The 23,479-nt window shown below is 32.4% G+C and overlaps 2 protein-coding genes across 2 annotated transcripts; both read left to right on the top strand.

Annotated features, from left to right (window-relative positions):
• The first annotated feature begins 271 nt into the window (after positions 1–271).
• LOC112019118 (uncharacterized) lies at positions 272–5,176 on the top strand. Its single transcript, XM_024051643.2, has 5 exons — positions 272–403; positions 1,184–1,366; positions 1,890–2,004; positions 4,410–4,489; positions 4,590–5,176. The coding sequence occupies exons 3-5, from the start codon at positions 1,933–1,935 to the stop codon at positions 4,852–4,854; spliced, it is 417 nt and encodes a 138-aa protein (XP_023907411.1). The 5' UTR covers positions 272–403; positions 1,184–1,366; positions 1,890–1,932; the 3' UTR covers positions 4,855–5,176.
• A 14,412-nt stretch (positions 5,177–19,588) lies between these two features.
• On the top strand, positions 19,589–22,318 carry LOC112019111 (G-type lectin S-receptor-like serine/threonine-protein kinase LECRK3). The gene has a single exon (XM_024051638.2). The coding sequence runs from the start codon at positions 19,758–19,760 to the stop codon at positions 22,143–22,145; it is 2,388 nt and encodes a 795-aa protein (XP_023907406.1). The 5' UTR covers positions 19,589–19,757; the 3' UTR covers positions 22,146–22,318.
• Positions 22,319–23,479: the final 1,161 nt, after the last annotated feature.

The following is a 23,479-nucleotide window of genomic DNA, read 5'->3' on the forward strand; positions in this document are numbered from 1 at the left end:
AATACCAAACACTTTTTTTTGTTTTTTAAACACTAAAAAATACGTTTTTCAACAACACTTTTTAAACAATACTTTTTACATTTTTTTAAACAACAATTTTTAGACTCTATGACCAAACAGGCCCTTAAGATGCTAAAATAGCTTTTTAGTAGGTTAATTAGTATTAATCTATAAGTGTACCTAAAAGCATCTAAATTTTTTTTACACTTCAATTTTCCACGTCACTAATTTTTAATTATTTATTTTTTAAGTTTTATTTGTTAAAAAAAAAAAAAAAAAATCCCGATTGTTTTCAAACGCACAGCCCTTCACCTCCCGGCTCCCCTCTCTTTCTCTTCCCCAGGCTCCTTGTCAGTCCCCTCAAACCCGTCTCTCTGCGCGCCGTTGTAATAAAAAAACATCAGTAAGTTTTTCTCACCATTTTTCGAGTTTCATGGAGGTACTGTTTTCTATTTAGTGTTTTTTTTTTTTTTTTTTTGGGGTATTCTTGGCTCTATTGTATAATTTTTGCTATGCTTGTTTGTTAATTTGTTAGGAATTTAAGGTGTGGATTTCAGTATTCTTGGTTATTTATATCTGTTGATTTGAGTTTATTCATTGTTTTGTTGAAACTGGTATAGAACTCAGTGAATATTATATGCCAGAATTTGGGAATCTTTTTTTTTTTTTTTAATGAGGTTATTAATTTTTGTAATCCACAACTCTTTTGATTGATAGAAAATTATTAGTACACACGGAATCTAGATTATGGGGAAATTATTATCTCATAATATCAATTTGTTTGTTGATTTGTTGCTTTTTTTTTGTGAAAGCTTTATTGGGGTAGTTGTGTTGAAGGACATTTAAGGTTGATGACATGAAAGTGGAAGCAATTGGACTTGTTTGGCATACGAATTTAGTGAGCTTTACTCGGTGATTTTGCCAAATGAACTTACAGGGTTTTCTCCTCATGCTTTAAATTTTACAGTCTACTATGTTTTCATATTTTTAATTTAACTTGAATAACATTGTTTTCTTGGGTGCATTGATGTGCTTGAATTCTTAAAGTAAAAGTTAACACTTAACACTTATCATTAATATTTTATATAAAATTAACTCAATAAAGTCGAATCTTCCACATGAAGAGTAAAATTAACTCAACATTGTTTTCTTGGGCACTAATAGCAACTTTTTTCCTTTTTAGGTACAGTAATTCCTACCTTGGCACAAAATTCCCTCCAAATCAGTTTGAAGGAATCTCCTCCAAGAATAGCACAATTGATTGGATTTCTCGCCTTCATGAAGCGAAGGTCACTAAAAGTGGGGAGTAAGGGGACGCAAGTACAATGCCCAAACTGTGATTTGATAACAAGAACACTTTCTTCAGGTTCTCCTCTTTCCTACGCCTTGGCACATTTCATATATGTAAATTGTGTGTATGTATGTATATTCATTGTTTATATGTTTACGTGTGCACACAAAGTGTTTGAGAAATTGGCTATGCAAAAGTTTTGGCTGTTATACTTGAGTATAAGATATAGTAATTGCAATTAGCATATTTGTTGATGATAGCTTGGTTCTGATATATAGATTAATCATTTTAAAGGGGTTTATGTACATTTGAAGAAAACTTGATTCCTTAAATCTATATGTAGTCTATGAACAAAGACCCAATTCCTTTTAACTTTGGATTTCACATTTGTTGGAAAATCATCATGCTTTATTGCACCCCGCAAGTCAATTTTTCATTCATTTGAGGCCAAATGAATATTGTCCTTATTCAGTTAGAATAAGACCCAAGCTGCAAGAGCCTTGTAGCTTAACTAGTTGACAATTCTAGTATTTCCAACTATCAAATTATTACTGCTTATGTTTTTGCTACAAGTTGTATAATAGATTAATCCTTGCAGGTGATTGAGAACATTAATTTTGGAGGCTGGCGAAGAAGTTGCAATGGGCACTAAAGAGACACCACAAAAAATTGGCCTTCCACAAATTGTGAAGTTGGATATGGGATTGAAATTGGTAACTATTCCTTATTTTTGAAATTTTATTAATGAACAAGCGATGTTATTGATTACCTAGTTGATTCATGGATTTGCTTCTTTAAATTGCATTATGGTGAACATTCTAATATGAGACTAATTCATGTTCCAAGTGACTACCGAAGGATAATGGCAATTTGTCTAGTAGAAATCTTAGAGGATTATAGGAATATGTTTCAGTAGCTCATGCCAAATATTTGGAGAAATTTAAAATAGTTATAAAAAACACTTAGGAAAGTGCAGAAACCACTACATGACAACTCAAATGATTATCTATGTATGTTTAGATCTCTTGGGGATTAAAAATGTGGAGTAAGTAATTTAATAGTTAATCACAAAAAATAATAATCTATAACCCAACGGTATATGTATATATATTCACAATATAATAACTCAGCAGATTATACATATATACCATAGATAAATATCAAAGGAATAAGAAATTGGTTACACACCAATAACCCAATCGGTCTTATGGTACGGTTTGAGGGTGAGGGGAGGGGTTCGGGTAGTAAAGGGGAGATTTCTAACCATTTCAAAAATCGTAAGTGGTGACACATAGAATGGTCATGAAGTGGAAAACCAAAGGAAAACCCTTTTCAGTGGAAAAATCACTACCTGGACAAGACTATTGCATTGAAATAAAGGGACAGTTACATGGTCAGCGACTTATGAAACCTTTGCCTGGCCTAGACCATTGCAACCGTTGCAAACTCCCTGCTTGTCTTCCTACTGCAGTAGTCCCAGATTCTCTGGAATCCTTGTATAGTTGTCTTTTCTTAACCAAAACTTTTATTAATCTAAGAAGCTCTTGAAGGTTTTCCTTAGTGAGCCCCCAATGGATTTTAGCTCTATGGTTTCAACCGCACTTTGCTCACAATGAGATTGAAATATAGGTGGGGTAAATCAATGAGTTCCATGATATTGGCTTGATTAATGAAGTGTAAAAGAATGCTCATGATCAAGAATACAATAAGATGAGGGAGAGGGGAATATTTGTTGTTTGGCTCTCAAAAGCTCTCTCTCTCTCCCTCTCTCTCCAGATGGAAAAACTCTCTCTCTCTCTCTCTCTCTCTTAGATGGAAAAATGAAATGGCTGAAGTTCTAAGATTTGGTTTTGTTCTCTATGTGCTTTCTCCACATGGCAGCAGCCAACTTGAAGAATCTCTTCTAACCCCACTGCATGCATTAAATGAACTTCAAATTAGTCAATTCTGCTTGCTGAAAACTAAAGGCTTCCCGCGGCTTCCTTTACACTCTTTGTGGAATTCAAAAACTTAATGGCTTGCTCTAGCAGGCTTTAATGGCTTAAGCAAGGAGGTCTAAATTGCTTTTAAGCAGGCCAAAAGCAATGTTTTAAGCAAAATTCTAAATGAATAGTAGTCTAACTGGGATCTCAATGGACTGAGTTTCTATAGGGATCTATTGAACTGTGGCTCTCGATCAATCGAGAATTTGTTGAAATATGTCTCTCTCTACTGATTGAGGAACTATTGAGGATAAACAGATTTCACTTTATTTTATTGACCCAGGAATAGAAACACTTATTCTAAGTACACTCACAAATATCAGCCTACTAAAATTTTAACACTATGTAATGGTCATGCTGACTTATTTAAACTTAATGGGTCATGTGATTAAAATAAATGTGGATGGTCATTTAATTGGATAAGTTTTGGTCCCTCGGGGAAGTGGTAGGGAAGACTCAAATTAGTGACCTTCGCTTTGTGAGGCAAAGTCTCTGGTCAATTGTGCCATCCTTGGAGTCTACTTAATCTCCACGCGTTGGAGGAAATTCCTTCAAACCAATTTGGAAGGAATTTTGTGCCAAGGTAGGAATTACTACATTTCAAAGCCCTAAAATGATGGGCTTTTAGAACTCTTCTATGCTTTCTGCTTGATTAGGTGGTTTCTTAGCAGGTCTCCGGGGTTTTTTTAATTTTTTAATTTTAATTTTTTTTAATTAAATTTTATTTTATTTTAAACTTGTGTTTTCTCCCAATTAGTTTTAAATTGGGTGACCAGAGGCTATAAAATGCTTGAGACACACTAACACAAAGTACAATCAGAGTAATCAGTATCGTTATTATCTTATACTTAAGAATTCCGCATGCATTGGGTATCAACAAAGGCATGAGGTTTATGAGAGCTAATATACTGCATTCTTGTCTTATCTAGAGTGCCCAAGGTCATATGGAGTTTTTGGGTTATCTTTCACATCCATAGAATAAACACACAAGTATGGACACAATAGGGCGGGTAATTATGTACGTAGGACAGGTCCTAAGTACAATACATTCTCCACTTTGCTGTTATTGCCAATTCTCCAAACTATGTTCAAGATGAATTTTTTGAGCATGACAAATACAATCTACTAACATGCAGGCTGAACAATGGGTTAATAATATGACTAAAGCTGCAGAGAATGAACAGCCAGAAGTAGAATCAGAGGGTCAACCTTATAGGTCAGTATAAGTGTATAACCATCTTTGCTGTCTGTTATGGCTATTATTGTTAATGGGAAATTGTAAGTTGTTCACCACAACCCTTCACATTTTCTTGTAGGCTTGGATTGGGTGCGAAGCTCTCACGCCAACCTAAACATGGGCCTTCAAACGATCCACTTGAAAAGAAACTACGTGCTAAGTTAAACACTGGAAAAAGAAAAGCTGCTATTAGTGCCAAGGAATATACTCAATCTGCTAGAGATGGAGGTGATAATGAGGATGACGATGATGGGGATTTAGACAGCAGAACAAGTGCATTTGACAAGAAGCGAGCAAGAGCTCCTATGACTGTATTTTCACAGGCAAATAAAAAACTCAAGTAACTATTTTTCTGTGTTTGTGGAGTCCTTGAGGGTTGTCTTTTTTGTCATCTGTCACATGTACTTTTTTTTTTTGGATTGTCACATATAATCTTCCTGTGGAAGATTTATCTCTATTGAGTTAATTTTATGTAAAATATTCATGAGAGGTGTTAAAACTTAAAAGTGCTTTGAAATCACTCTGATGGACAAGCAGCTTAAAGATTGCAGAGCCCTGATGGGTTCCAAGAAGCTCAGATATTTCTAGGCTAAACTTGGTCACTCGAAAACATTGTGTAAAAGTTTACATGCTATCTATAAAATTCTGGAAAAAGAATTCATTGTCTTTTTTTTTTTTTTTTTGATAATCTGCAATAACATTAAACCAGATAAGGAGAACAAGGAAGGTAATCCGCCCTACAAACAGACTCTAAAACAGCAGGGAGATTACCATTATTGAAAAAGGACTGACATGAGGTTAGAGCAAATTTGGCAACTTCATGTGCTGCTGCGTTGCCTAATCTCCTAACCCAACCAAACTTAACAGAGATAAAACTAAAAGAAAGACTACGGATATTGCTGATATAGGTGCTGATCAACCAGTCTGGTATGGTGTCTTCAGTTGATAAGCAGTCAAAACATGCTTTAGCATCACCCCCGAAAATCACATGGGTCCATTTTTCCCGGTTGGCAATCTCAACTGCCCATAGCAAGGCTGCTGTTTCGGCTTGGGGGGTGGGTGGGGTTGGGGGAGTCAAGAGGATTGGCATCTCCCCCAAATATTAATCACTTCTCCTTTATGATTTCGAGCGATAACACCTTGAGCTGAGGTAGAGTCGGAGACAGTAGCGTCAACATTAATCTTGATCCATCCTGTGGGGGTGGGGACCAGGTAGTGACAGCTTCAGAAGAAGGCTTAGGAGGAACATTAGCAAACAGCTTGGAGCTTTCTAAGAACTTGGATTTCACAGATTTTGCTGACTTATGGATGTCTACGTGGTCTTCTTGGTATAAAACACAATTTCTTATATGCCAAATCTCATCCACAATGAGGGCCATATTTAAGGTGATAAGCCACGCTTCTTGAGTAGGGATAGCTGAGATAGGAGACTCCAAGATTAATTTTATGATATCCACATGTGATTGGACCCCCTCCAAGTCAGCTCTGAACCCCTAGCAAGCTAAATGCCAGAGACACCTGGAAATGGGGCATACAAAGAAGAGATGCAAACTTGATTCTGTACCACTTTTGCACAAGGGGCAGGTAGGGTCAACATGTTCCAATCTAGTTGAAAGATTTACTTTGGTGGGGATCCAATTTGAGCCTATCCTCTAGAGTAGGATTTTGATTCTCTCCGGCAATCTTGTCTTCCACTGTTTCTTCCATAGACCTTCAGAGCGGTTGGGACTTGGCTCATGAGCAATAGCTTCCTTATAGGCTGATTTAACAGAGAACCTCCTCTTGGGATCCAAAATCCACATAAGTTTGTCCTGCATAGGACTGACATGGAGAGGAATTTTTAGTATGGCATGAGCTGAAGCCTCATCAAATAACTCATAGATGAGCCTTGAATTCCAACAATGAGTAGAAGCATTGAAAAGCTGTGATACTAAAAGAAGAGTGTGTCTCATAGAATCGGTTTTGGGAAGAGGCTTAAAACCATGGATCCAAAGAACCCACGGATCAGACCACACACTAATAGAAGCACCATCTCCAATGAGGTAACATGCTCCCTTGATATCACTAGTTGTATAGTAAACGTTATATGTCTTAATACGTTCCTTATGTAAACATGACACAATTTTAAAATCTATTCCTGCCTCCAAGCGGTCCAAAAGCTTAATAGGTTCCCTCGAAATTGTGGCCTTCCAATATGTTGAAAAATTTTGGGCAATGCTGAAGAATAAACTCAATTCAATGAACCTTAATCCCAATCAAATTAGGTGTGGATATGAGTTTAATATCTAATTGAATGGATGACTTGAATTTTTCAGTCATTTTATAACCTTATTTAATCATGTTATTTAGCTGAGTCTTGAAGCTCAATTAATACTTTTTAGCATTTTTAACGGAAACATTCAGAGTTCAAATTTCCCTTCCCCATCTATCAGATTATTAAATGAAAAAAATTACACCATTTATTCCCTCCCTAATTAGCATATTATTATTCATTACTTTAATAACTAATATTTTAGGCTTTTATCTATCTCCTTTAATTTTCTTAAAATTAATTAATTCACTCTTTCTCAACATTGCATTGATTGCTTTCAATTGCATGTGCCCAATCATCTTAAACTTATGCATATGCTTCCAATTGCATTTGATTCTTCTTTATCTTTTCCTCAAGAGGAACCACCTTCACCTTGAACTTATGTTTTCATTCTTGATCCATCTTTCCTAGAATACCTATTCGTCCATCATAATGTTCTCATTTTGGTTATGCTTGTTTCAAGAACATGTAACTTCTTAACAGACCAACAATTTGTACCATAGATCATAGTAGGTCTTATATAGTTTTATAGATATTTTATGATTACACCATAATTCTGATGAGGGGTGCACATAGAACTTGATAACTTGACCCAATCCAATCTAGATGCAATGAATTTATTTTTCTTGGGTTTGCTGGGTGTATATTGAGTTTAATTTTTCTTAAAAGTATAAGTTTATTTATTTATTTTTTCAATACAAGAAAATAGTATCTTAGCCTTTGGCCAAATTATTTCATTTACTATCTATGAGATATCCTAGAAATCTCATGGACCAATAATATGGTGGATAAAATTCTGTATTATACCACAACTATAAAAAAATTATCTATTCTTATGCATTGCGTGGGTTTGCTACTAATTTAAATAAATCTAACTTGTCTCACAAGGTTTTCATATAGCAATAGTCAAACTTTTCATATAATATCCAAATCAAATGTTTAAAGAATATAAAAATGTTTCTTCATTATAAGCATAGTTTGATATTCAAAACTATTTTTGGTAAAACCCCAAAATAGTAAACACCACTTACCATATTCGCTTTGCAAGACCAACAACCAACCACTTTTGATTCACCTCCATCAATTACACGAATCTTCCACCGTTCTAATGCTTTAATAGTATAAATATTGACAACACTAAATATTTCTCAATTTTTTCATTGATCTACTTGCTTTGTGATCCAATTGTTCTATTCCCCAAATGAATAAGCTGGATAAAAAATAGATTGATAAAGTCAACGATTTTTTTATTTTATTTTTTTATGAAAGAAAAAGTAAACACCTATTAGATTTAGAATACTGCTAGACCTTGAATAATTCCAAGATTGTGGGGATAATTTGAAAAGTCAACGCATAGATTAGAGATCAAACGTGCGTGTGTGGTGCAGCTTAACGAGGGCAAGCTTATATATAACTTATATACTTGACATCATTATTAATCTGCAGCAATAATGAGCAGTACATTATGATAAAATTTTAATCTTATTGACTGAATACAATCGTGGACACATGCATGTAGAGGAATCCAGGTCCCATATAATAACATCAAGACCAAAACATAAGCTGTGGTTGACTATGCTTACCATGAATATTCCATGAATTATTTGAAGAAGAAGCAGCACGTTAAGAGCACTAAATCATCACAAAGTCAATGAATAAAATTTGATGTCTTGTTATAAATAGCAGAATAGGGAAAAGTGTCATTCTTCACAGTAAGCAAAGAAAGCATAATAAAAGGACTCTTTTAAGTTCATCTTGTTATAAATATGTTCCACATGCAAATCTTCCTCTACCAGTAGATTTGTCATAATACAGTTTATCATTTATACTACTGAGTGTATCAATTATAAACTCCTAATACTATGGCTTTACAACTATCATATCTTCTCTCCTTGTTGCTTCTTGTACTGTTTCTGCCATATTCCACCACTGCTCAAGCGTCCAGCAACCAATCTCTATGCTCATCCCTTATTGCACAGGAAAACTGCTCTTACTGAGCATCGCCTTCTGGTGACTTTGCTTTTGGTTTCCCACAAATTGGAAATGGAAGCTATCTACTAGCCATATGGGGTTTTTTTTTTTTTTTTTTTTTTTTAAAAAAAAAAAAATAAAAAAAAAAAAATCTTATAGTTCATTAATATTAGATTCTTAGTATTTTTCACTCATTAACTCATTTGACATAAAGATTAAAAAACTTAAGTGGACACATGATACAAACTTAAGTTGATAATTATGGTGTGGTCCACACATAAATTTAGACATATGGTACAAAATTAAATTCTAATTTCAAATTCTCATTAAACTTTCTCTGAGCTTTGCCTATTAATATATACTAGCCACGAACCCATGCGTTGCGCGTGATAATTACTTTTAAGGTGGTTTTATTAATATATTTTTTACAATTTAAATTAATTTAATAAATAATAATGTATTTCGTAATCATATTTTTATTTATTATAGGAAAAATCATAAATGTAATATAAGAACAATCATAAATCATAAATATAAATTTTGTCGTACCAAAATGAAAACAATACGATTTTTCTTAGAAATTCAAAAGGCAAGTTAATGAAAATAATCATTTTTTAATAAAACTTATTTATTACATTTTGTGAATCACTAAAAAGAATATTAAGTTTGGAAATTATTCTTTTAGTTTTAAACAAACTTTTTCAAACCTTAATTATTTTTTCTGCCTGTAATCCAAAACACTGAAAAACGTAACTAAAAAAATTAATAAAACTTAATAATGGTTAATTGGACCAATTAGGAAAACAATTTGTTGTTGATAATCTATCAAGGTTATTTTCTTTGCAGAAAATTGTAATTTTATCCACCCAAAACATATTATCAAATAAACAATTATTAGTAAAATCCAAGAATTAAATTTCTATATATGCATTGCTATAAAATAATAATAATAATAAAAATAAAATTGCAAAAGCTAAAATTTTTCATTCATCCGATTAAGAGTGCAAAACCTTTTCTTTTCTCTAAATAAATGACATTATAGAGTACTTCTAATACAACTATTAAAAGTACTTTGTCCACCACAAAGGATTAAAAAATAAACAAAAATTAGTAAAGTCTCATAGTAACAAAATGGAAGAGAGAGAGAGAGAAAACTTTTTTTTTTTTGTGTGAGAGAAAACAATGTATAAAATGGAAGAGATAGTAACAAATTTATAGTAAGAGGGTGGGAATAAGAAGAGACAAAAATAAAAGAAGATGAAGGGAAAGAGGAAGAACGATATTAATGTAGAGGGTAGTGGGGAGATGAAAAGGTAAGGGAGAGAAAAAGGATGGAGAAGTAGTGGAGAGATGAAAAGGTAAGGGGGAGAAAGGTTGGAGAAGTGTAAATATTAAAAAAAATAAATGTTAAAAATAATTATAAGAAAATTGGAAAGAAAAAAGATAATGATGTGGACACTGATGTGGCTCAATTAGAGCATAGCAACAATAAATACTATGCTTCAGCTTTTAGATATATATATATATATATATAGATGAAGGGAAAGTGGAAGAATGATATTAATATAAAGGGTAGTGGAGAGATGAAAATGTAAGGGAGAGAGAAAGGCTGGAGAAGTAGTGGGGTGATGAAAAGATAAGGGGGGAGAAAGGTTGGAGAAGTGTAAATATTAAAAAAATAAATGTTAAAAACAATTATAAGAAAATTGGAAAGAAAAAAGATAACGACGTGAATGCTGATGTAGCTTAACTGGAGTGTAGAAATAATAAATGCTTCGCTTCAGCTTTTAAATATACTAGTCGCATACCCGCGCGTTGCACGTAATAATTTTTTTAAGATAGTCTCATTAAATATTTTATTAATACTATAATTTTAGTTATAAACCATTGGTTTTTCATTCGTTTTTAAGTTAATAAAAACCTTAAATATACATTTTTTTACCTTTATACACACACATATAGTGAATTTTTACACATATCTTTAAGAAAATTTTATATATTTCACTTTTTTGGATGCGTAAAATTATAGACTACTACTCCATAATAATAGTGACTAATTAATTATATATATATATATATTAGTGATCTCATTTGTAGCGCTTCTTACTATTATCATATATTAACTAACTGAAGATTTGCATAACAAAGACGATAAATGAGAGGTAGCATTGTTCATTAGATTTTTGAAAGTAATAACGTATGAAAATTATATATATATATATATATAATGAGGTTAAATGAAATGTCAAAAAATGGATTTTTAAATTTTCTAACTTTATTTCTTATGTAATTTCTACAACTATCAGAGAATATCTCTTTTTTAGTTATAATTAATACGGTTTCCATAATTAGAGTTTGATCAGTTTTAAATTTAAATTTAGTACTATGATTGTATTTAATTGTTAATTTTTGATTTAATTTTTTAAGTGAATTTAACGGTTTATGTTACTACATTGTAAAGTTTTTAATGTTCTCCACACAGTAATCTCTATTTTATTTTTTACTTCTCCTTACAACCTCTTTGTTTTCCAATTAACGATTATTAATTGACGTTTGTTTTTTTTTTTTTTTCTTTATCTACTCTTTATTACTTTGTATTGGTTTCTCTCTCTCTCTCTCTCTCTCTCTCCATTGGCAACCTATTGTTTTCCAAAATTTGATGATGATTCTATAATATTAAATATGCATTATTAGTTTTTTTTTTTTTTGGTATTTCATTCTTCCTTTAATTGAGGGAGAAAGAGTGGGAAATAACCACTTTTTTGTGTGAGAAAATTATGTAAAGAATGGAAGAGTGAATGACAAATTTATAGTAAGAGGATGATAATAAAAAGAAAAAAAAATAATAAAGGAAGATAAAAGGAAAGAGGAAGAGTGCTATCAAGGTAGAATTTTTGGAGAGATGAAAAGGTAAAGAGAAGGAGAAAAGTTGGAGAAAGTGTAAATGTTAAAAAAATTAGTACAATTTGATGAGCACAATTTTCTTTTATTTGAATTTAAGTAAAATATTACAGTTTTTATTTTTTAAAACAAAAAGAGAGAAAATATAAATAATTTAATGATAAGGAGGATGTGGTTGAATTTCAATATTGAGTAAAATAGAAGAGAAGAAAAAAATAAGAAAAATTAAAAGATATAACAATAAACACTAAATTATCCAAATTATACTATACAATAGAATACTATTTTATTTTTATCTACTATCTTTAATTTTTTATAATGTAATCGGATAAAATTTAACAATCAAAGAGCAAAATAATAATAATAATAACTTAAAATACAAAACTAAAATCATATCAACCTAAATTAGAATTCTTAAAAACACAAAAATTTATCAAACTAAAGCGGAGATGCAATAAAAAATAAAAATCCACCAAAACATTTAGAGAGAGAGAGAGAGAGAGAGAGAGAGAGAGAGAGAGAAAACTATGCAAAGAATGGAAAATGGTGACAAATTTATAGTAAGAGGAAAGGAATAAGAAGAGACAAATAAAGGAAGATGAAAGAAAAGATGAATAGCAATATTAAAGTAGAGGGTAGTGGGAAGATGAAAAGGTGAGGGAAGAAGAAAGGTAGAAGAAAATGTAAATATTAAAAAAAAAAAAAAAAGTGAATGTAAAAAAATTATAGGAAAATTGGAAATAAAAAAGAAATATATATAGATGTTAAAACTGACAAAGATGAATATGTAAAGAAATAAATAATAATTATGTGGCGATGAGGTGGCACAACAGGAGCTCAGCAGCAATAAATGCCACGCTTCAGCTTTTAGTAATATATAGATATATAGAATATAGATTTGCTATATTTAATTCTTTATAACGCAATATGATAAAATTTAACAATCAAAGACAACCAAAAAAAAAAAAAAAAAATTTCAAAAACTAAACTAAAGCAAAGATATAAGAAAAATAAAAAAATCAACCAAAAAATGGAGAGAGAGAGAGAGAGAGAGAGAGAGAGAGAGAGATAATTTTTTTTTTTGGTGAGGGAAAACTATGTATAAAATGGAAGAGATAGTGATATATTTATAGTAAGAGAGTGACAATAGGAAGAGACAAAATAAAGGAAGATGAAGGGAAAGAGGAAGAATGATATTAATGTAAAGGGTAGTGGGGAGATGAAAAAGGGAGGGAGAAAGGTTGGAGAAGTAGTGGGGAGATGAAAAGGTAAGGGGGGAGAGAAAGGTTGGGGAAGTGTAAATATTAAAAAAATAAATGTTAAAAACAATTATAAGAAGATTGGAAAGAAAAAAGATAACGACGTGAATGCTGATGTAGTTCAACTGAAGTATAGCAACAATAAATACTATACTTCAGCTTTTAGATATATATAGATATAGACTAATGTGTAGCCCAGTGCATATGCATGGATACAATAAACAATAAATACAATTATATGGTTTAAATTGTATTTTTTTTTAGAAGATGTTCAAATTATGCATGGTATTAGCTAACACGTTTTTTAAACCATACATTTCTAACATATGTAATAGTTTCTCATTATATATGTGTGTGTGTGTGTGGGTGTGATTTAAAATTTAATTGGTTTTAGACTTTTTGATTTTTGCAACCAATAATTCCCTTGTCACAAAAATCAAAAACTTAGATAAATACGTGGCAAAAAATTAGATTCCAATTGAAATCCAATTTAAAATTTAATTGGATTTGGACTCTTTGATTTTTACACTCAATAATTTACTATTAGCACAAAATTAAAAATTAAATGAAACACGTGGTGCAAAATTGAGAATCTAATTAAAGTTTAATTGGATTTTCTCTAAACTTTGTCTATTAATATATATATATATATATGAGTGTGTGTGTGTAGACTAGTGTGTGTCCCCATGCATATGCACAAATACAATTAAAAACAATCATACTTATATGGTTCAAATTATACATGGTATTAATTTACACTTTTTAAATCATAGATTTATAAAATATGTAACAGTTTATTATATATATATATATATGATTTAGAATTTAATTGGTTTTAGACTCTTTGATTTTTGCATTCAATATTTTACTTGCCACAAAAATAAAAACTTAGATGTAAACGTGGCAGAAAATTGGACTTCAATTGAAATCCTATTTAGAATCTAATTGGATTTGGACATTTCAATTTTTACATTCAATAATTTACTTGGCACAAAATTAAAAATTATAAGGGACACATGGTGTAAAATTGAGAATCTAATCAAAATCTAATTGAATTTTCTCCGAGTTTTGACTATATATATAATAATTTTGTTTTATGTTATATTTTTTTACTAGTTTTATGACTCTATTGGCTCTATACCCTATAAAATTGGTAAAAAAATATAACATAAAACAAAATGATTTGATATAAAGCTATTTCTTAATCGGGAAGTTACAGCTAGTTTACACTACCCAACAAAGAAATCAAAATTTCATCTACTAACACAAGGTTCTATTTAGCAAAGTGGTAGCCTGATAGGACCGTTCTACACACTACATAATAACGTATATTTGACATCGTTGTTATTAAAGCCGGACCAGACATTGACCTTGTCTGTGAGTTGGGTCACTAGGTCATTGGTTCAACCAGTAGGTCAATGATCAACCATAAGGCCAAATAAAAAGATTTTTAAAATTATATATATATATATATATATATATATATATATATAAGTAAGTTTGAGAAAACATAACATGAAATATATATATATATATATATATATATATATATATATAAGTAAGTTTGAGAAAACATAACATGAATATGTAAATTTTAAAAAAAAAGGCATATGCCTAAATTAAACTCGGCATTATAATTCAAAATCAAGGTTTCATAAACAATAGCATTAGAAATTCTATAAAATTCACAAGCAAAATGAAATGAATGTCATAAGATTGCAACAAAGTTTTTGCTAAATAAAATCTTGTTACATGTCTTAAATTTTTTTATATTAAAAAAAATATAAATCTCAAATTATACAAACAAAAGAAAAGAAAAGGGCTAAAAGCTTAAACTTTAAAGCAATATACAAATAAAGCACAAAAAAATGTAAACGAAAGAAGAGAAAAGAAGGTTTAAGTAATAAAGCATATAAGAAATATTGATATATTCATACCTATGTGTTAACTGACTACGTGAAACTAAAAAGTGCATTTTTAATTTTTTTTTTATTTAGGTTTTCTCATATTTAAATTACCATATTATCACACATTAAATAGTAAAAAATTCAATGGGATGGACTTATTAATGTAATTTTACACAATTCGTAAACCCAGCTGGGTTATTAAAACCCAGCCAAATCACACGATTTGCTTAAAACCTGCCGGGTTTTACCAGTTTTGACCGAGTTTTGTGCACATCCGATCCAATTGATGACCTGAACCGATCTATGTGCTGGGTCACCGGGTCACTAGTCCGACCGATCGGGCCAAGTTGAATAATACCGCTTGACATCATTATTAATTTGCTCCAGTAATGCTTCCTCTAAAAAAATCTTCGCATTGAATAGTCGATGTCTTTGATTACTTCTTTTTTAAATTTAAAAATAGTTCAAACAAATATTTTTACTAATAAAATGTCACATTGGAGATATGGATTAATTCTTTGTACTTTTTGTAAGGCTAAATTGCAAATTACATTCTTAAAGTTTGGTGTGTTTGGATTATACTCTCCAAAGTTTTAGAATTTGGATTTTAACCCTTAAATTTTTGGGGTGCTTGGATTTTATATCCTCGCGTTTCAAAATTTGGATTTATCTCCTAAAGTTTGGGGTGTTTGAATTTTACTCCTTAAAGTTTGGGGGGTTTTTGGATTTTACACCTTAAAATTTCATAATATGGGGCTGTAAAAGCCAAACACTCCTAAATTTTAGGGGGTAAAATTCAAATTCTAAAAATTTAAGGTGTAAAATTCAAATATCCCCAAACTTTAGAGGTGTAGTTTGCAATTTAACATTTTTATAATCATCATCTTTTTGTCTCACATGTATAGGAAAAATAATGGCTTGTCCTTTGAAGCATTGTTATGGATTATGTTTCGTTCCGGTTGGAAAATATCGTATCGGCATGCAAACTAGAACGATAACCCCCCTATTCCACCTTGGATGAAATTTTAGCCCATTTCGAGCATTTCGGTTAATACTGGCCGAAATTAAAGATTTGGCCGGAATGTAGAAGTGAAAAAAAAAAAAAAAAGAAGAAGAAAAAGATGATGCATAGGCCGTGTTAGGGGGGAAACAAAAAGTAAAAAGATGAGAAGAAGAGCTCCTTGGTATATGTATATATGAACAGAGGAGGTGAAAATATATTGGAAGGCAATATAATGCAGTGGCGTTTTGAGAGAGAAAAAATATGTAGAAGATGAGAAAACTTGAGAGAGCACGGATAGTGAGATGCGAAAGAAACATATAATGAACGGTTTAGGTGAGGATGAGAAGATGGGGGAATAAATTTGACTTGGTGACTGGCTTTCACATGGGTGGGTTATAATGAACGGTTTAGGTGAGGATGAGAAGATGGGGGAATAAATTTGACTTGGTGACTGGCTTTCACATGGGTGGGTTTCAGAAATGGTAAAGGAGATAGTGAGATGTGAAAGAAACATATAATGAACGGTTTAGGTGAGGATGAGAAGATGGGGGAATAAATTTGACTTGGTGACTGGCTTTCACATGGGTGGGTTTCAGAAATGGTAAAGGAGTTATTAGGAACCTTCTTGGAGTTTCTTTAGGTAGAATTACCCAACATGTTAGAGCCCATTTGGATAAGTGTTTTCAAGGACAAAACGCGTGATTGAATCTCAGTTTGGAATTTTTAATTTTATTTACAAAAAAAATCATAAGTAATTTTTTTTTTAAATAAGTAGTACATGCTCATTTTATTTGAGATTTTTTAAATAAAAAATATATTAAACTTGCTGTTTTCTATAATAGTTATATATATATGATGATGATGATGATGATGATGATGAAGCAGAAAAATTATCTCTAGCTCGTCCATAGTGGTCGTCCAGGAGCCTAGGACCAGAGGTCGTCCACAAGGAAAATACCCATGGACGATCGCGTAACACTTAGGAATTTCTCAATAAGGGATTCTATCCACATATGTTGAAGATGCAGACCACACAGTGCTTTGAAATGAGAACAAAGCCCTTCTTTATCGTCATAACTTCCTCACAAACATCTAACTTCCAGCAACGGTTGTAGTGGATAAGATTAGAGGTTATAACTCCTATAACTGTTGTGGAGGTTATGTCTGAGCTTACTAATTCCCACAAATTTTAGGAAAGTTACCAAGCGAATAACCACTCCAAGACCCTCTATATAAGGACTCGCCTACATCAAACCAAAGTAAGTTTTTCTGAAATTGACTCCTCAAAAGTTGGAACTCTATTTTTCAGAAAGAGAGAGACTAATTTAATCATCGGAGGGCACTTGGCCGGTCCACCCCGGTCGCCTTTTGATAACTGTGTTCTTCCTTTCAGGTTTTCCAAGTGAATCATTGTTTCATTGAAGCCTGGAACATTTAGCCTGCTGATTCTGTGCAGTATCAATATATATATATATATATACATAGATATGCGATAATCTAGAAACACCCCCAAATGGTGTGCCAGAATAAATCGATACCGAAATATTCCATTTCAATGGACAAACTAAAATAGAGTTTGAAACAATATTCACAACATTACTTTGAAGTACGAAAGGTCTCTCACCATAAACAAGAAAAGGGTCTATAACTATTATGAGCAGTAATTTATTAGAAACATTTTTTTCTTGTGAGGTTATCATGAACATTTTGAAAATTTTACAATGGAATAAGATCTTCTATATTTCAAGTTCTCTCAATTACGTTTATTTTCATGATTAAGATTTAATTGTTAATATTCTATTATGTCATTTAAATTTTTTAATGATGTGATGGTCTGGTACATTTTTAGATTTTTATCATTAAATTTGAATCATGAAATGAACCCAGAGAATCTTTGGTGACAAGGGAATTGAGGGTATGGAAACTTTTGTGCCAAACACAAACATGCCAACGTAGATGGACCGGAATGAATTTAATACTCAATACTAGTCAATATGAGAGAATGGGTCAAATCCGTGTTCATTTTTGCCTCCGTAAAGTATGCCAACGTAGATGGACCGGAATGAATTTAATACTCAATACTAGTCAATATGAGAGAATGGGTCAAATCGGCATATATTAACAAATTCATTTTTAGAAAAATTTTATAGGAAAACTTTTTCAATTCTCGATAAATTTTTTTCAAAAATAGTATACTATATTGTGCTTGGAAAACTTTTTCAATTCTCAATAAAATATTTTTCAAAAATTGTATGCTATTGTGTGCTTTTAGGGCACACATTAGTAAAATCGTTTTGTATAAATAATAGCATATAAAAAATTAGATGAAATTTTGGACACATGCAGAATCTTTCAAGTTTGAAGTTGAAGGAATGTGTCCTAAGTTGAAAATTACTTATATGGGTGATTGTAAGTTCATGATCATTGCCCGCGCGCCGAGACTAACTCTGAACCTGTGTTTTGATTTTGAAGAGAAGTTTGGCAAGGTTGGATGTTTAATTCACCAGCTTTGCTACAGATCTTGTGTTCTGATGAATGTATGTATGATAAATGTCTGTATATCCCAACTTTCAATAATATGACTACTATTCTGTGTCAAATAATTGTTTATAGAAAATTTTTATCACACAATAAAATGGTTCCCAGATAAAAAATTTCTGTTAGTAGTGCAAATTTTGTCTTTTCTATTCAAGCATTTGATTACAACGTCTAACCTAGTACACCAGGTATAATATATATATATATACATTTTCTCTTTTTCTTTTTTGGATTTAACGGAAAATAGACTATTACCATATTACATTATTTAAAATTTTAAATGAGGTGATAGACCAATACGTTTTTATCGGATGTCTCTGAAGGGACTAGTCCAATACGTTTTTAGATTTGTAATATTAAATTTGAATCATGAAACGAGCCCACTTCAAATGGAGAGAATTCTTGGTGACAAGGGAATTGACCTATGGATACTTTTGTGCCAAGCACAAACATGCCGACGTTGATAAACAGTAGTGAAGTCAATTATAAATTTCTAATAAATACGAGAGAACGGGTCAAATTCAAAAAAGTGGGAATTTTAATAGAGAGCAGATTAATGCAGTAAATGTAAACCACAGGTTAAGAGCATCGAATCAAAACAAAGTCAATGAAAAAAATTGGATGTCTTTGTTTCCAGCAGAAGAATAGAGAAAAAGTCTCTCTTCACAGACTGCAAAGAAAACATCATAAAGGACTTATGTAGATTTGTCATTATAAAAATTCATCATTCACCTCATAGTTTATCATTTATGCTATAAAGTGTTCCACTGCCCACACTTATAACAAAATATTCCAAATGCAAATCTTCTTCTACGAGTAAATTTGCCATAATACAGTTTATCATTTATACTACTAAGTGTATCAATTATAAACTCCTAATACTATGGCTTTACAAATATCTTCTCTCCTTGACATGGTGAGTGGCTTTCACGCGGGTGGGTTTGAGAAATGGCGAGTGGCTTTCACCTTTTAGGAACCGTCTTGGCCAACATGTTGGTTGTTGGAGGCCATTTGGATAAGCATTTTCAAGGGCAAAACGCGTGATTAGTTTGGACTTTTTAATTTATTTACAAAAAAAAAAAAATCATTAAGTGGACCGTAGTGAAGCCAATATGAGAGAATGCGTCAAATACAAAAACGTGGAAATTTTTAAAAGAGGGCAAAGAAAACATAAATAAAGCACTCAAGTAGATTTGTCATTATACAAGTTTATCATTTATGCTGCAACGTGTTCCACTTCCCTCCCAATACTTATAACAATATGTTCCCAATGAAAATCTTCCTCTACCAGTAGATTTGTCATAATACAGTTCATCGTTTATACTACAAAGTGTATCAATTATAAACTCCTAATACTATGGCTTTACAACTATCCTATCTTCTCTCCTTGTTGCTTCTTGTTCTGTTGCTACCATACTCCACCACAGCTCAAACTTCCAGCAACCAATCTCTAGACTCATCCCTTACTGCACAAGAAAAAGGCTCTTACTGGGCATCGCCTTTTGGTGACTTTGCGTTTGGTTTCCAAAAAATTGGAAATGGAGGCTATCTACTAGCCATATGGTTCAACAAAATACCTGAAAAAACCATTGTCTGGTCCGCTAATGGAGATAATCTAGTGCCAACAGGATCCAAAGTTGTACTTACCAAAGGTGGCCAATTGGTACTCAGTGACCCAACAGGCACAAAGATATGGAATTCTGGGTCAGGCGATTTAAGAGTTGTCTATGCAGCCATGCTTGACACCGGAAACTTTGTGCTGGCAAGCCAGGACGGTAGCCATTTGTGGCAGAGTTTTGATCATCCGACAAACACAATGCTACCTACACAGAAAATGGGCCTGGGAGAAAAGCTTGTAGCTCATTACTCAGAAAATAACTACTCTAATGGAAGGTTTCAGTTTGCACTACAAGCGGATGGAAATCTTCTGCTTCAAACTTTAGCATACCCTATAGATTGGTCTAACACTGCTTATTGGTTAAGTGGAACTATAGACAGTGGCTTTCAGGTGGTCTTCAATGAGTCTGGCTCTATATACCTCACAACTACAAACGGAAGCATACTTATGACCGTATCGTCGAAATCTTTTTCTAAACAGGACTACTATCAAAGAGCAGTCATGGAATATGATGGAGTTCTTATACATTATGTCTACCCAAAAAGCAGCACTAACACTTCAAAGGCCTGGACATGGTCCATTTTGTTGCCTCCAAATATATGCAAAATTGAGGAAAACATAGGCAGTGGAGCTTGTGGGTTCAACAGCTACTGCGAGCTAGGAGAGAATGGAAGACCAAATTGCAGATGCCCAACAGGATACACCCTCATTGATCCAAATGATGTTATGAAAGGTTGCAGGCAGAACTTTCTTCCACAAAGTTGTGATGAAGCATCTTCAGAAACAGATCAGTTTGATTTAAGTGAAATGGAAAGTGTAAATTGGCCCCTTACCGATTATGGACATTATGGAGGAGGCGTAACTGAGGATTGGTGTAGGGAAGCTTGCTTGGGTGACTGTTTTTGTGCAATGGCTGTTTTTGGAGGTGGGCAGTGTTGGAAGAAGAAAATTCCTCTCTCAAATGGGTTTAAGGACCCCATCAATGCTGGAACCAAAGTTCTAATCAAAATAAGGAGAGATAATTCTACTTCTAAACTTCCAGGTGCAGATTTGAAAAAGAAAAATCTTTCAACTATGAGACTTATTCTGTCGGTGCTCCTTAGCAGCTCGATGTTTCTGAACTTACTCTTCCTGTTGGCTGCCTTTCTGCTTGCTTTTCGTTTCAAATATTGGAAACTAAAGGCCCGTAATCCATACCTGGTCATGCCAGGCATGAATTTGCGAAGTTACACTTTTGAGGAACTAACAGAAGCCACAAACGGGTTCAGGGAAGAGCTAGGGAGGGGTGCCTTTGCAAAAGTTTATAAAGGGGTTCTAGAATATGAGGATAGAAAACTAGTTGCGGTTAAAAGGTTGAATAATATGGAGAGAGAAGGCGATATGGAGTTCAAAGCTGAAGTGAGTGCTATTGGAAGAACAAACCACAGAAATTTGGTCCAACTACTTGGATTCTGCAATGAGGGGGAGCATCGGCTTCTTGTATATGAATTCATGAGTAATGGTTCTCTAGCAAGCTTTCTATTTGGGGATTCACGGCCATATTGGTACCAAAGAATTCAAATTGCATTAGAAACGGCAAGAGGGCTCTTTTACTTGCATGAAGAATGCAGCACCCAAATCATACATTGTGATATCAAGCTGCAGAACATCCTCCTAGATGACTCTTTTTCAGCTAGAATTTCTGACTTTGGATTAGCTAAGCTTTTGAAAACAGATCAGACTCGTACTACTACTAGAATCAGGGGAACTAAAGGGTATGTTGCACCTGAATGGTTCAAAAACATGCCTGTTACAATCAAGGTGGATGTTTATAGCTTTGGCATTTTGTTGCTAGAGCTCATTTGCTGCAGGAAGAGTTTTGAAGAGGCAAAGGGTGATGATCAGATGATACTAGCTGACTGGGCGTATGATTGCTATAAATACAAGAAACTTGATTTGTTAGTGGAGAATGATGAGGAGGCAACAAATGACATGAAAAGAGTCGAGAAATATGTGATGATTGCAATATGGTGCATTCAGGAGGATCCATCACTAAGGCCAACAATGAAGAAAGTGGTACAAATGATGGAAGGATCAATTGAGGTCTCAGTTCCTCCAGGTTCATCCTCATTTATTAGTTCAATGTAATTCCTCTTATATAATTACCATTCTAGTTGTTTAAGTCTTTATGCATGTTTAATTGTCAATACTATCAGCTTGGCAAGTCAAGTAATATCCAGGGATTAGGTACTCTAACATGAATAGTAATTATCCATATGTCCCAAGATTTTCAATAAAATGACAATTTTTTTTTGTGTCAAGTAATTCTTTATATGAAATTTGAATATAAAAAAAAAAAGGGGGGGGGGGGGGGGGGAGAATCATTTACTGTCATATCCTTTTTTTTTTTTTTTTTGACAAATTTACTGTCATATCCTAAAAAGGGATATTTTAAATTCGAAAATATAGCCACCCCTTATATAAGTTATAACAGATATTGATTCTCATAAAAAAAAAAAAATTATAACAGATATTACATATATACTACTATACTATAAGTCAATAATGCTATTATAATTGCGCCTAGCACTCCTAAAGCATGAACTGCAAAACTCCAAAGCCAAGGCCCAAGGAGCATTCAATGAAGCGCACATCAAGTGTGCACTTTTGCCCCTTTTTGGAAAATCCCAAAGCCTAAAAAGTGTGCTTTTTTTTTTTGCTGAACTAAAAAGTGTGCTTTTATTTCTTTCTTTCATATTTTTCTCATAAACCCTTTCAATTAGTCACTACACTTTCGTATTTAGTGCTTCATGATCTCTGACTTTTAGTCATATTTTGGTTAAGCCATGTATTTCATTTCGATCATTGCTATTATAATAAACTCATAATTAATAATATATTCATTCCCGTGCAGTAGCACGGGTTACATACTAGTATATATATATATATACACACACATAAATATCATAGTGTCTTTTTTTCTTTTTTTTCTTTTTTCTATTTTAGGGCAATTGTCTAGGATTAACCCGGCATTATCAAGTTGAGCTGACTCTTATAAGAGTAGGTACAAATTTGTAGGTTTTGCAATTCATTCAACGCGACCAAATTCTGACAACTAAATAAGGTTGATTAAAAAAAAAAAAACTTGTCAAAAATTTGACATAAAACTATTTCTTAATTGGCACCTTACGAGGCCCTTTATCACTACCCATAATATATTACAATACTTTTATCACATCATAAAATAATTTATTTAATTTCTATAATATAAGTCTACTTTCATCTAAAAAAAATCTATTTACTTGATTTTTAAATCCATATGGAGGATGGAAATGGCTTTAAGCCATTAACTGCTGGGTTTTGAAATAGGTTAGTTGTGATCAAATGCTTGAATAGAAAAGACAAAATATTTGCACTACTAACAGCAATTTTTTTATTTAGGAACCATTTTTTGTGTGATAAAAATTTTATATAAACTATTA

The sequence above is a fragment of the Quercus suber genome, unplaced genomic scaffold, assembly GCF_002906115.3.
Source record: "Quercus suber isolate HL8 unplaced genomic scaffold, Cork oak 2.0 scaffold_19, whole genome shotgun sequence".
NCBI lineage: Eukaryota > Viridiplantae > Streptophyta > Magnoliopsida > Fagales > Fagaceae > Quercus > Quercus suber.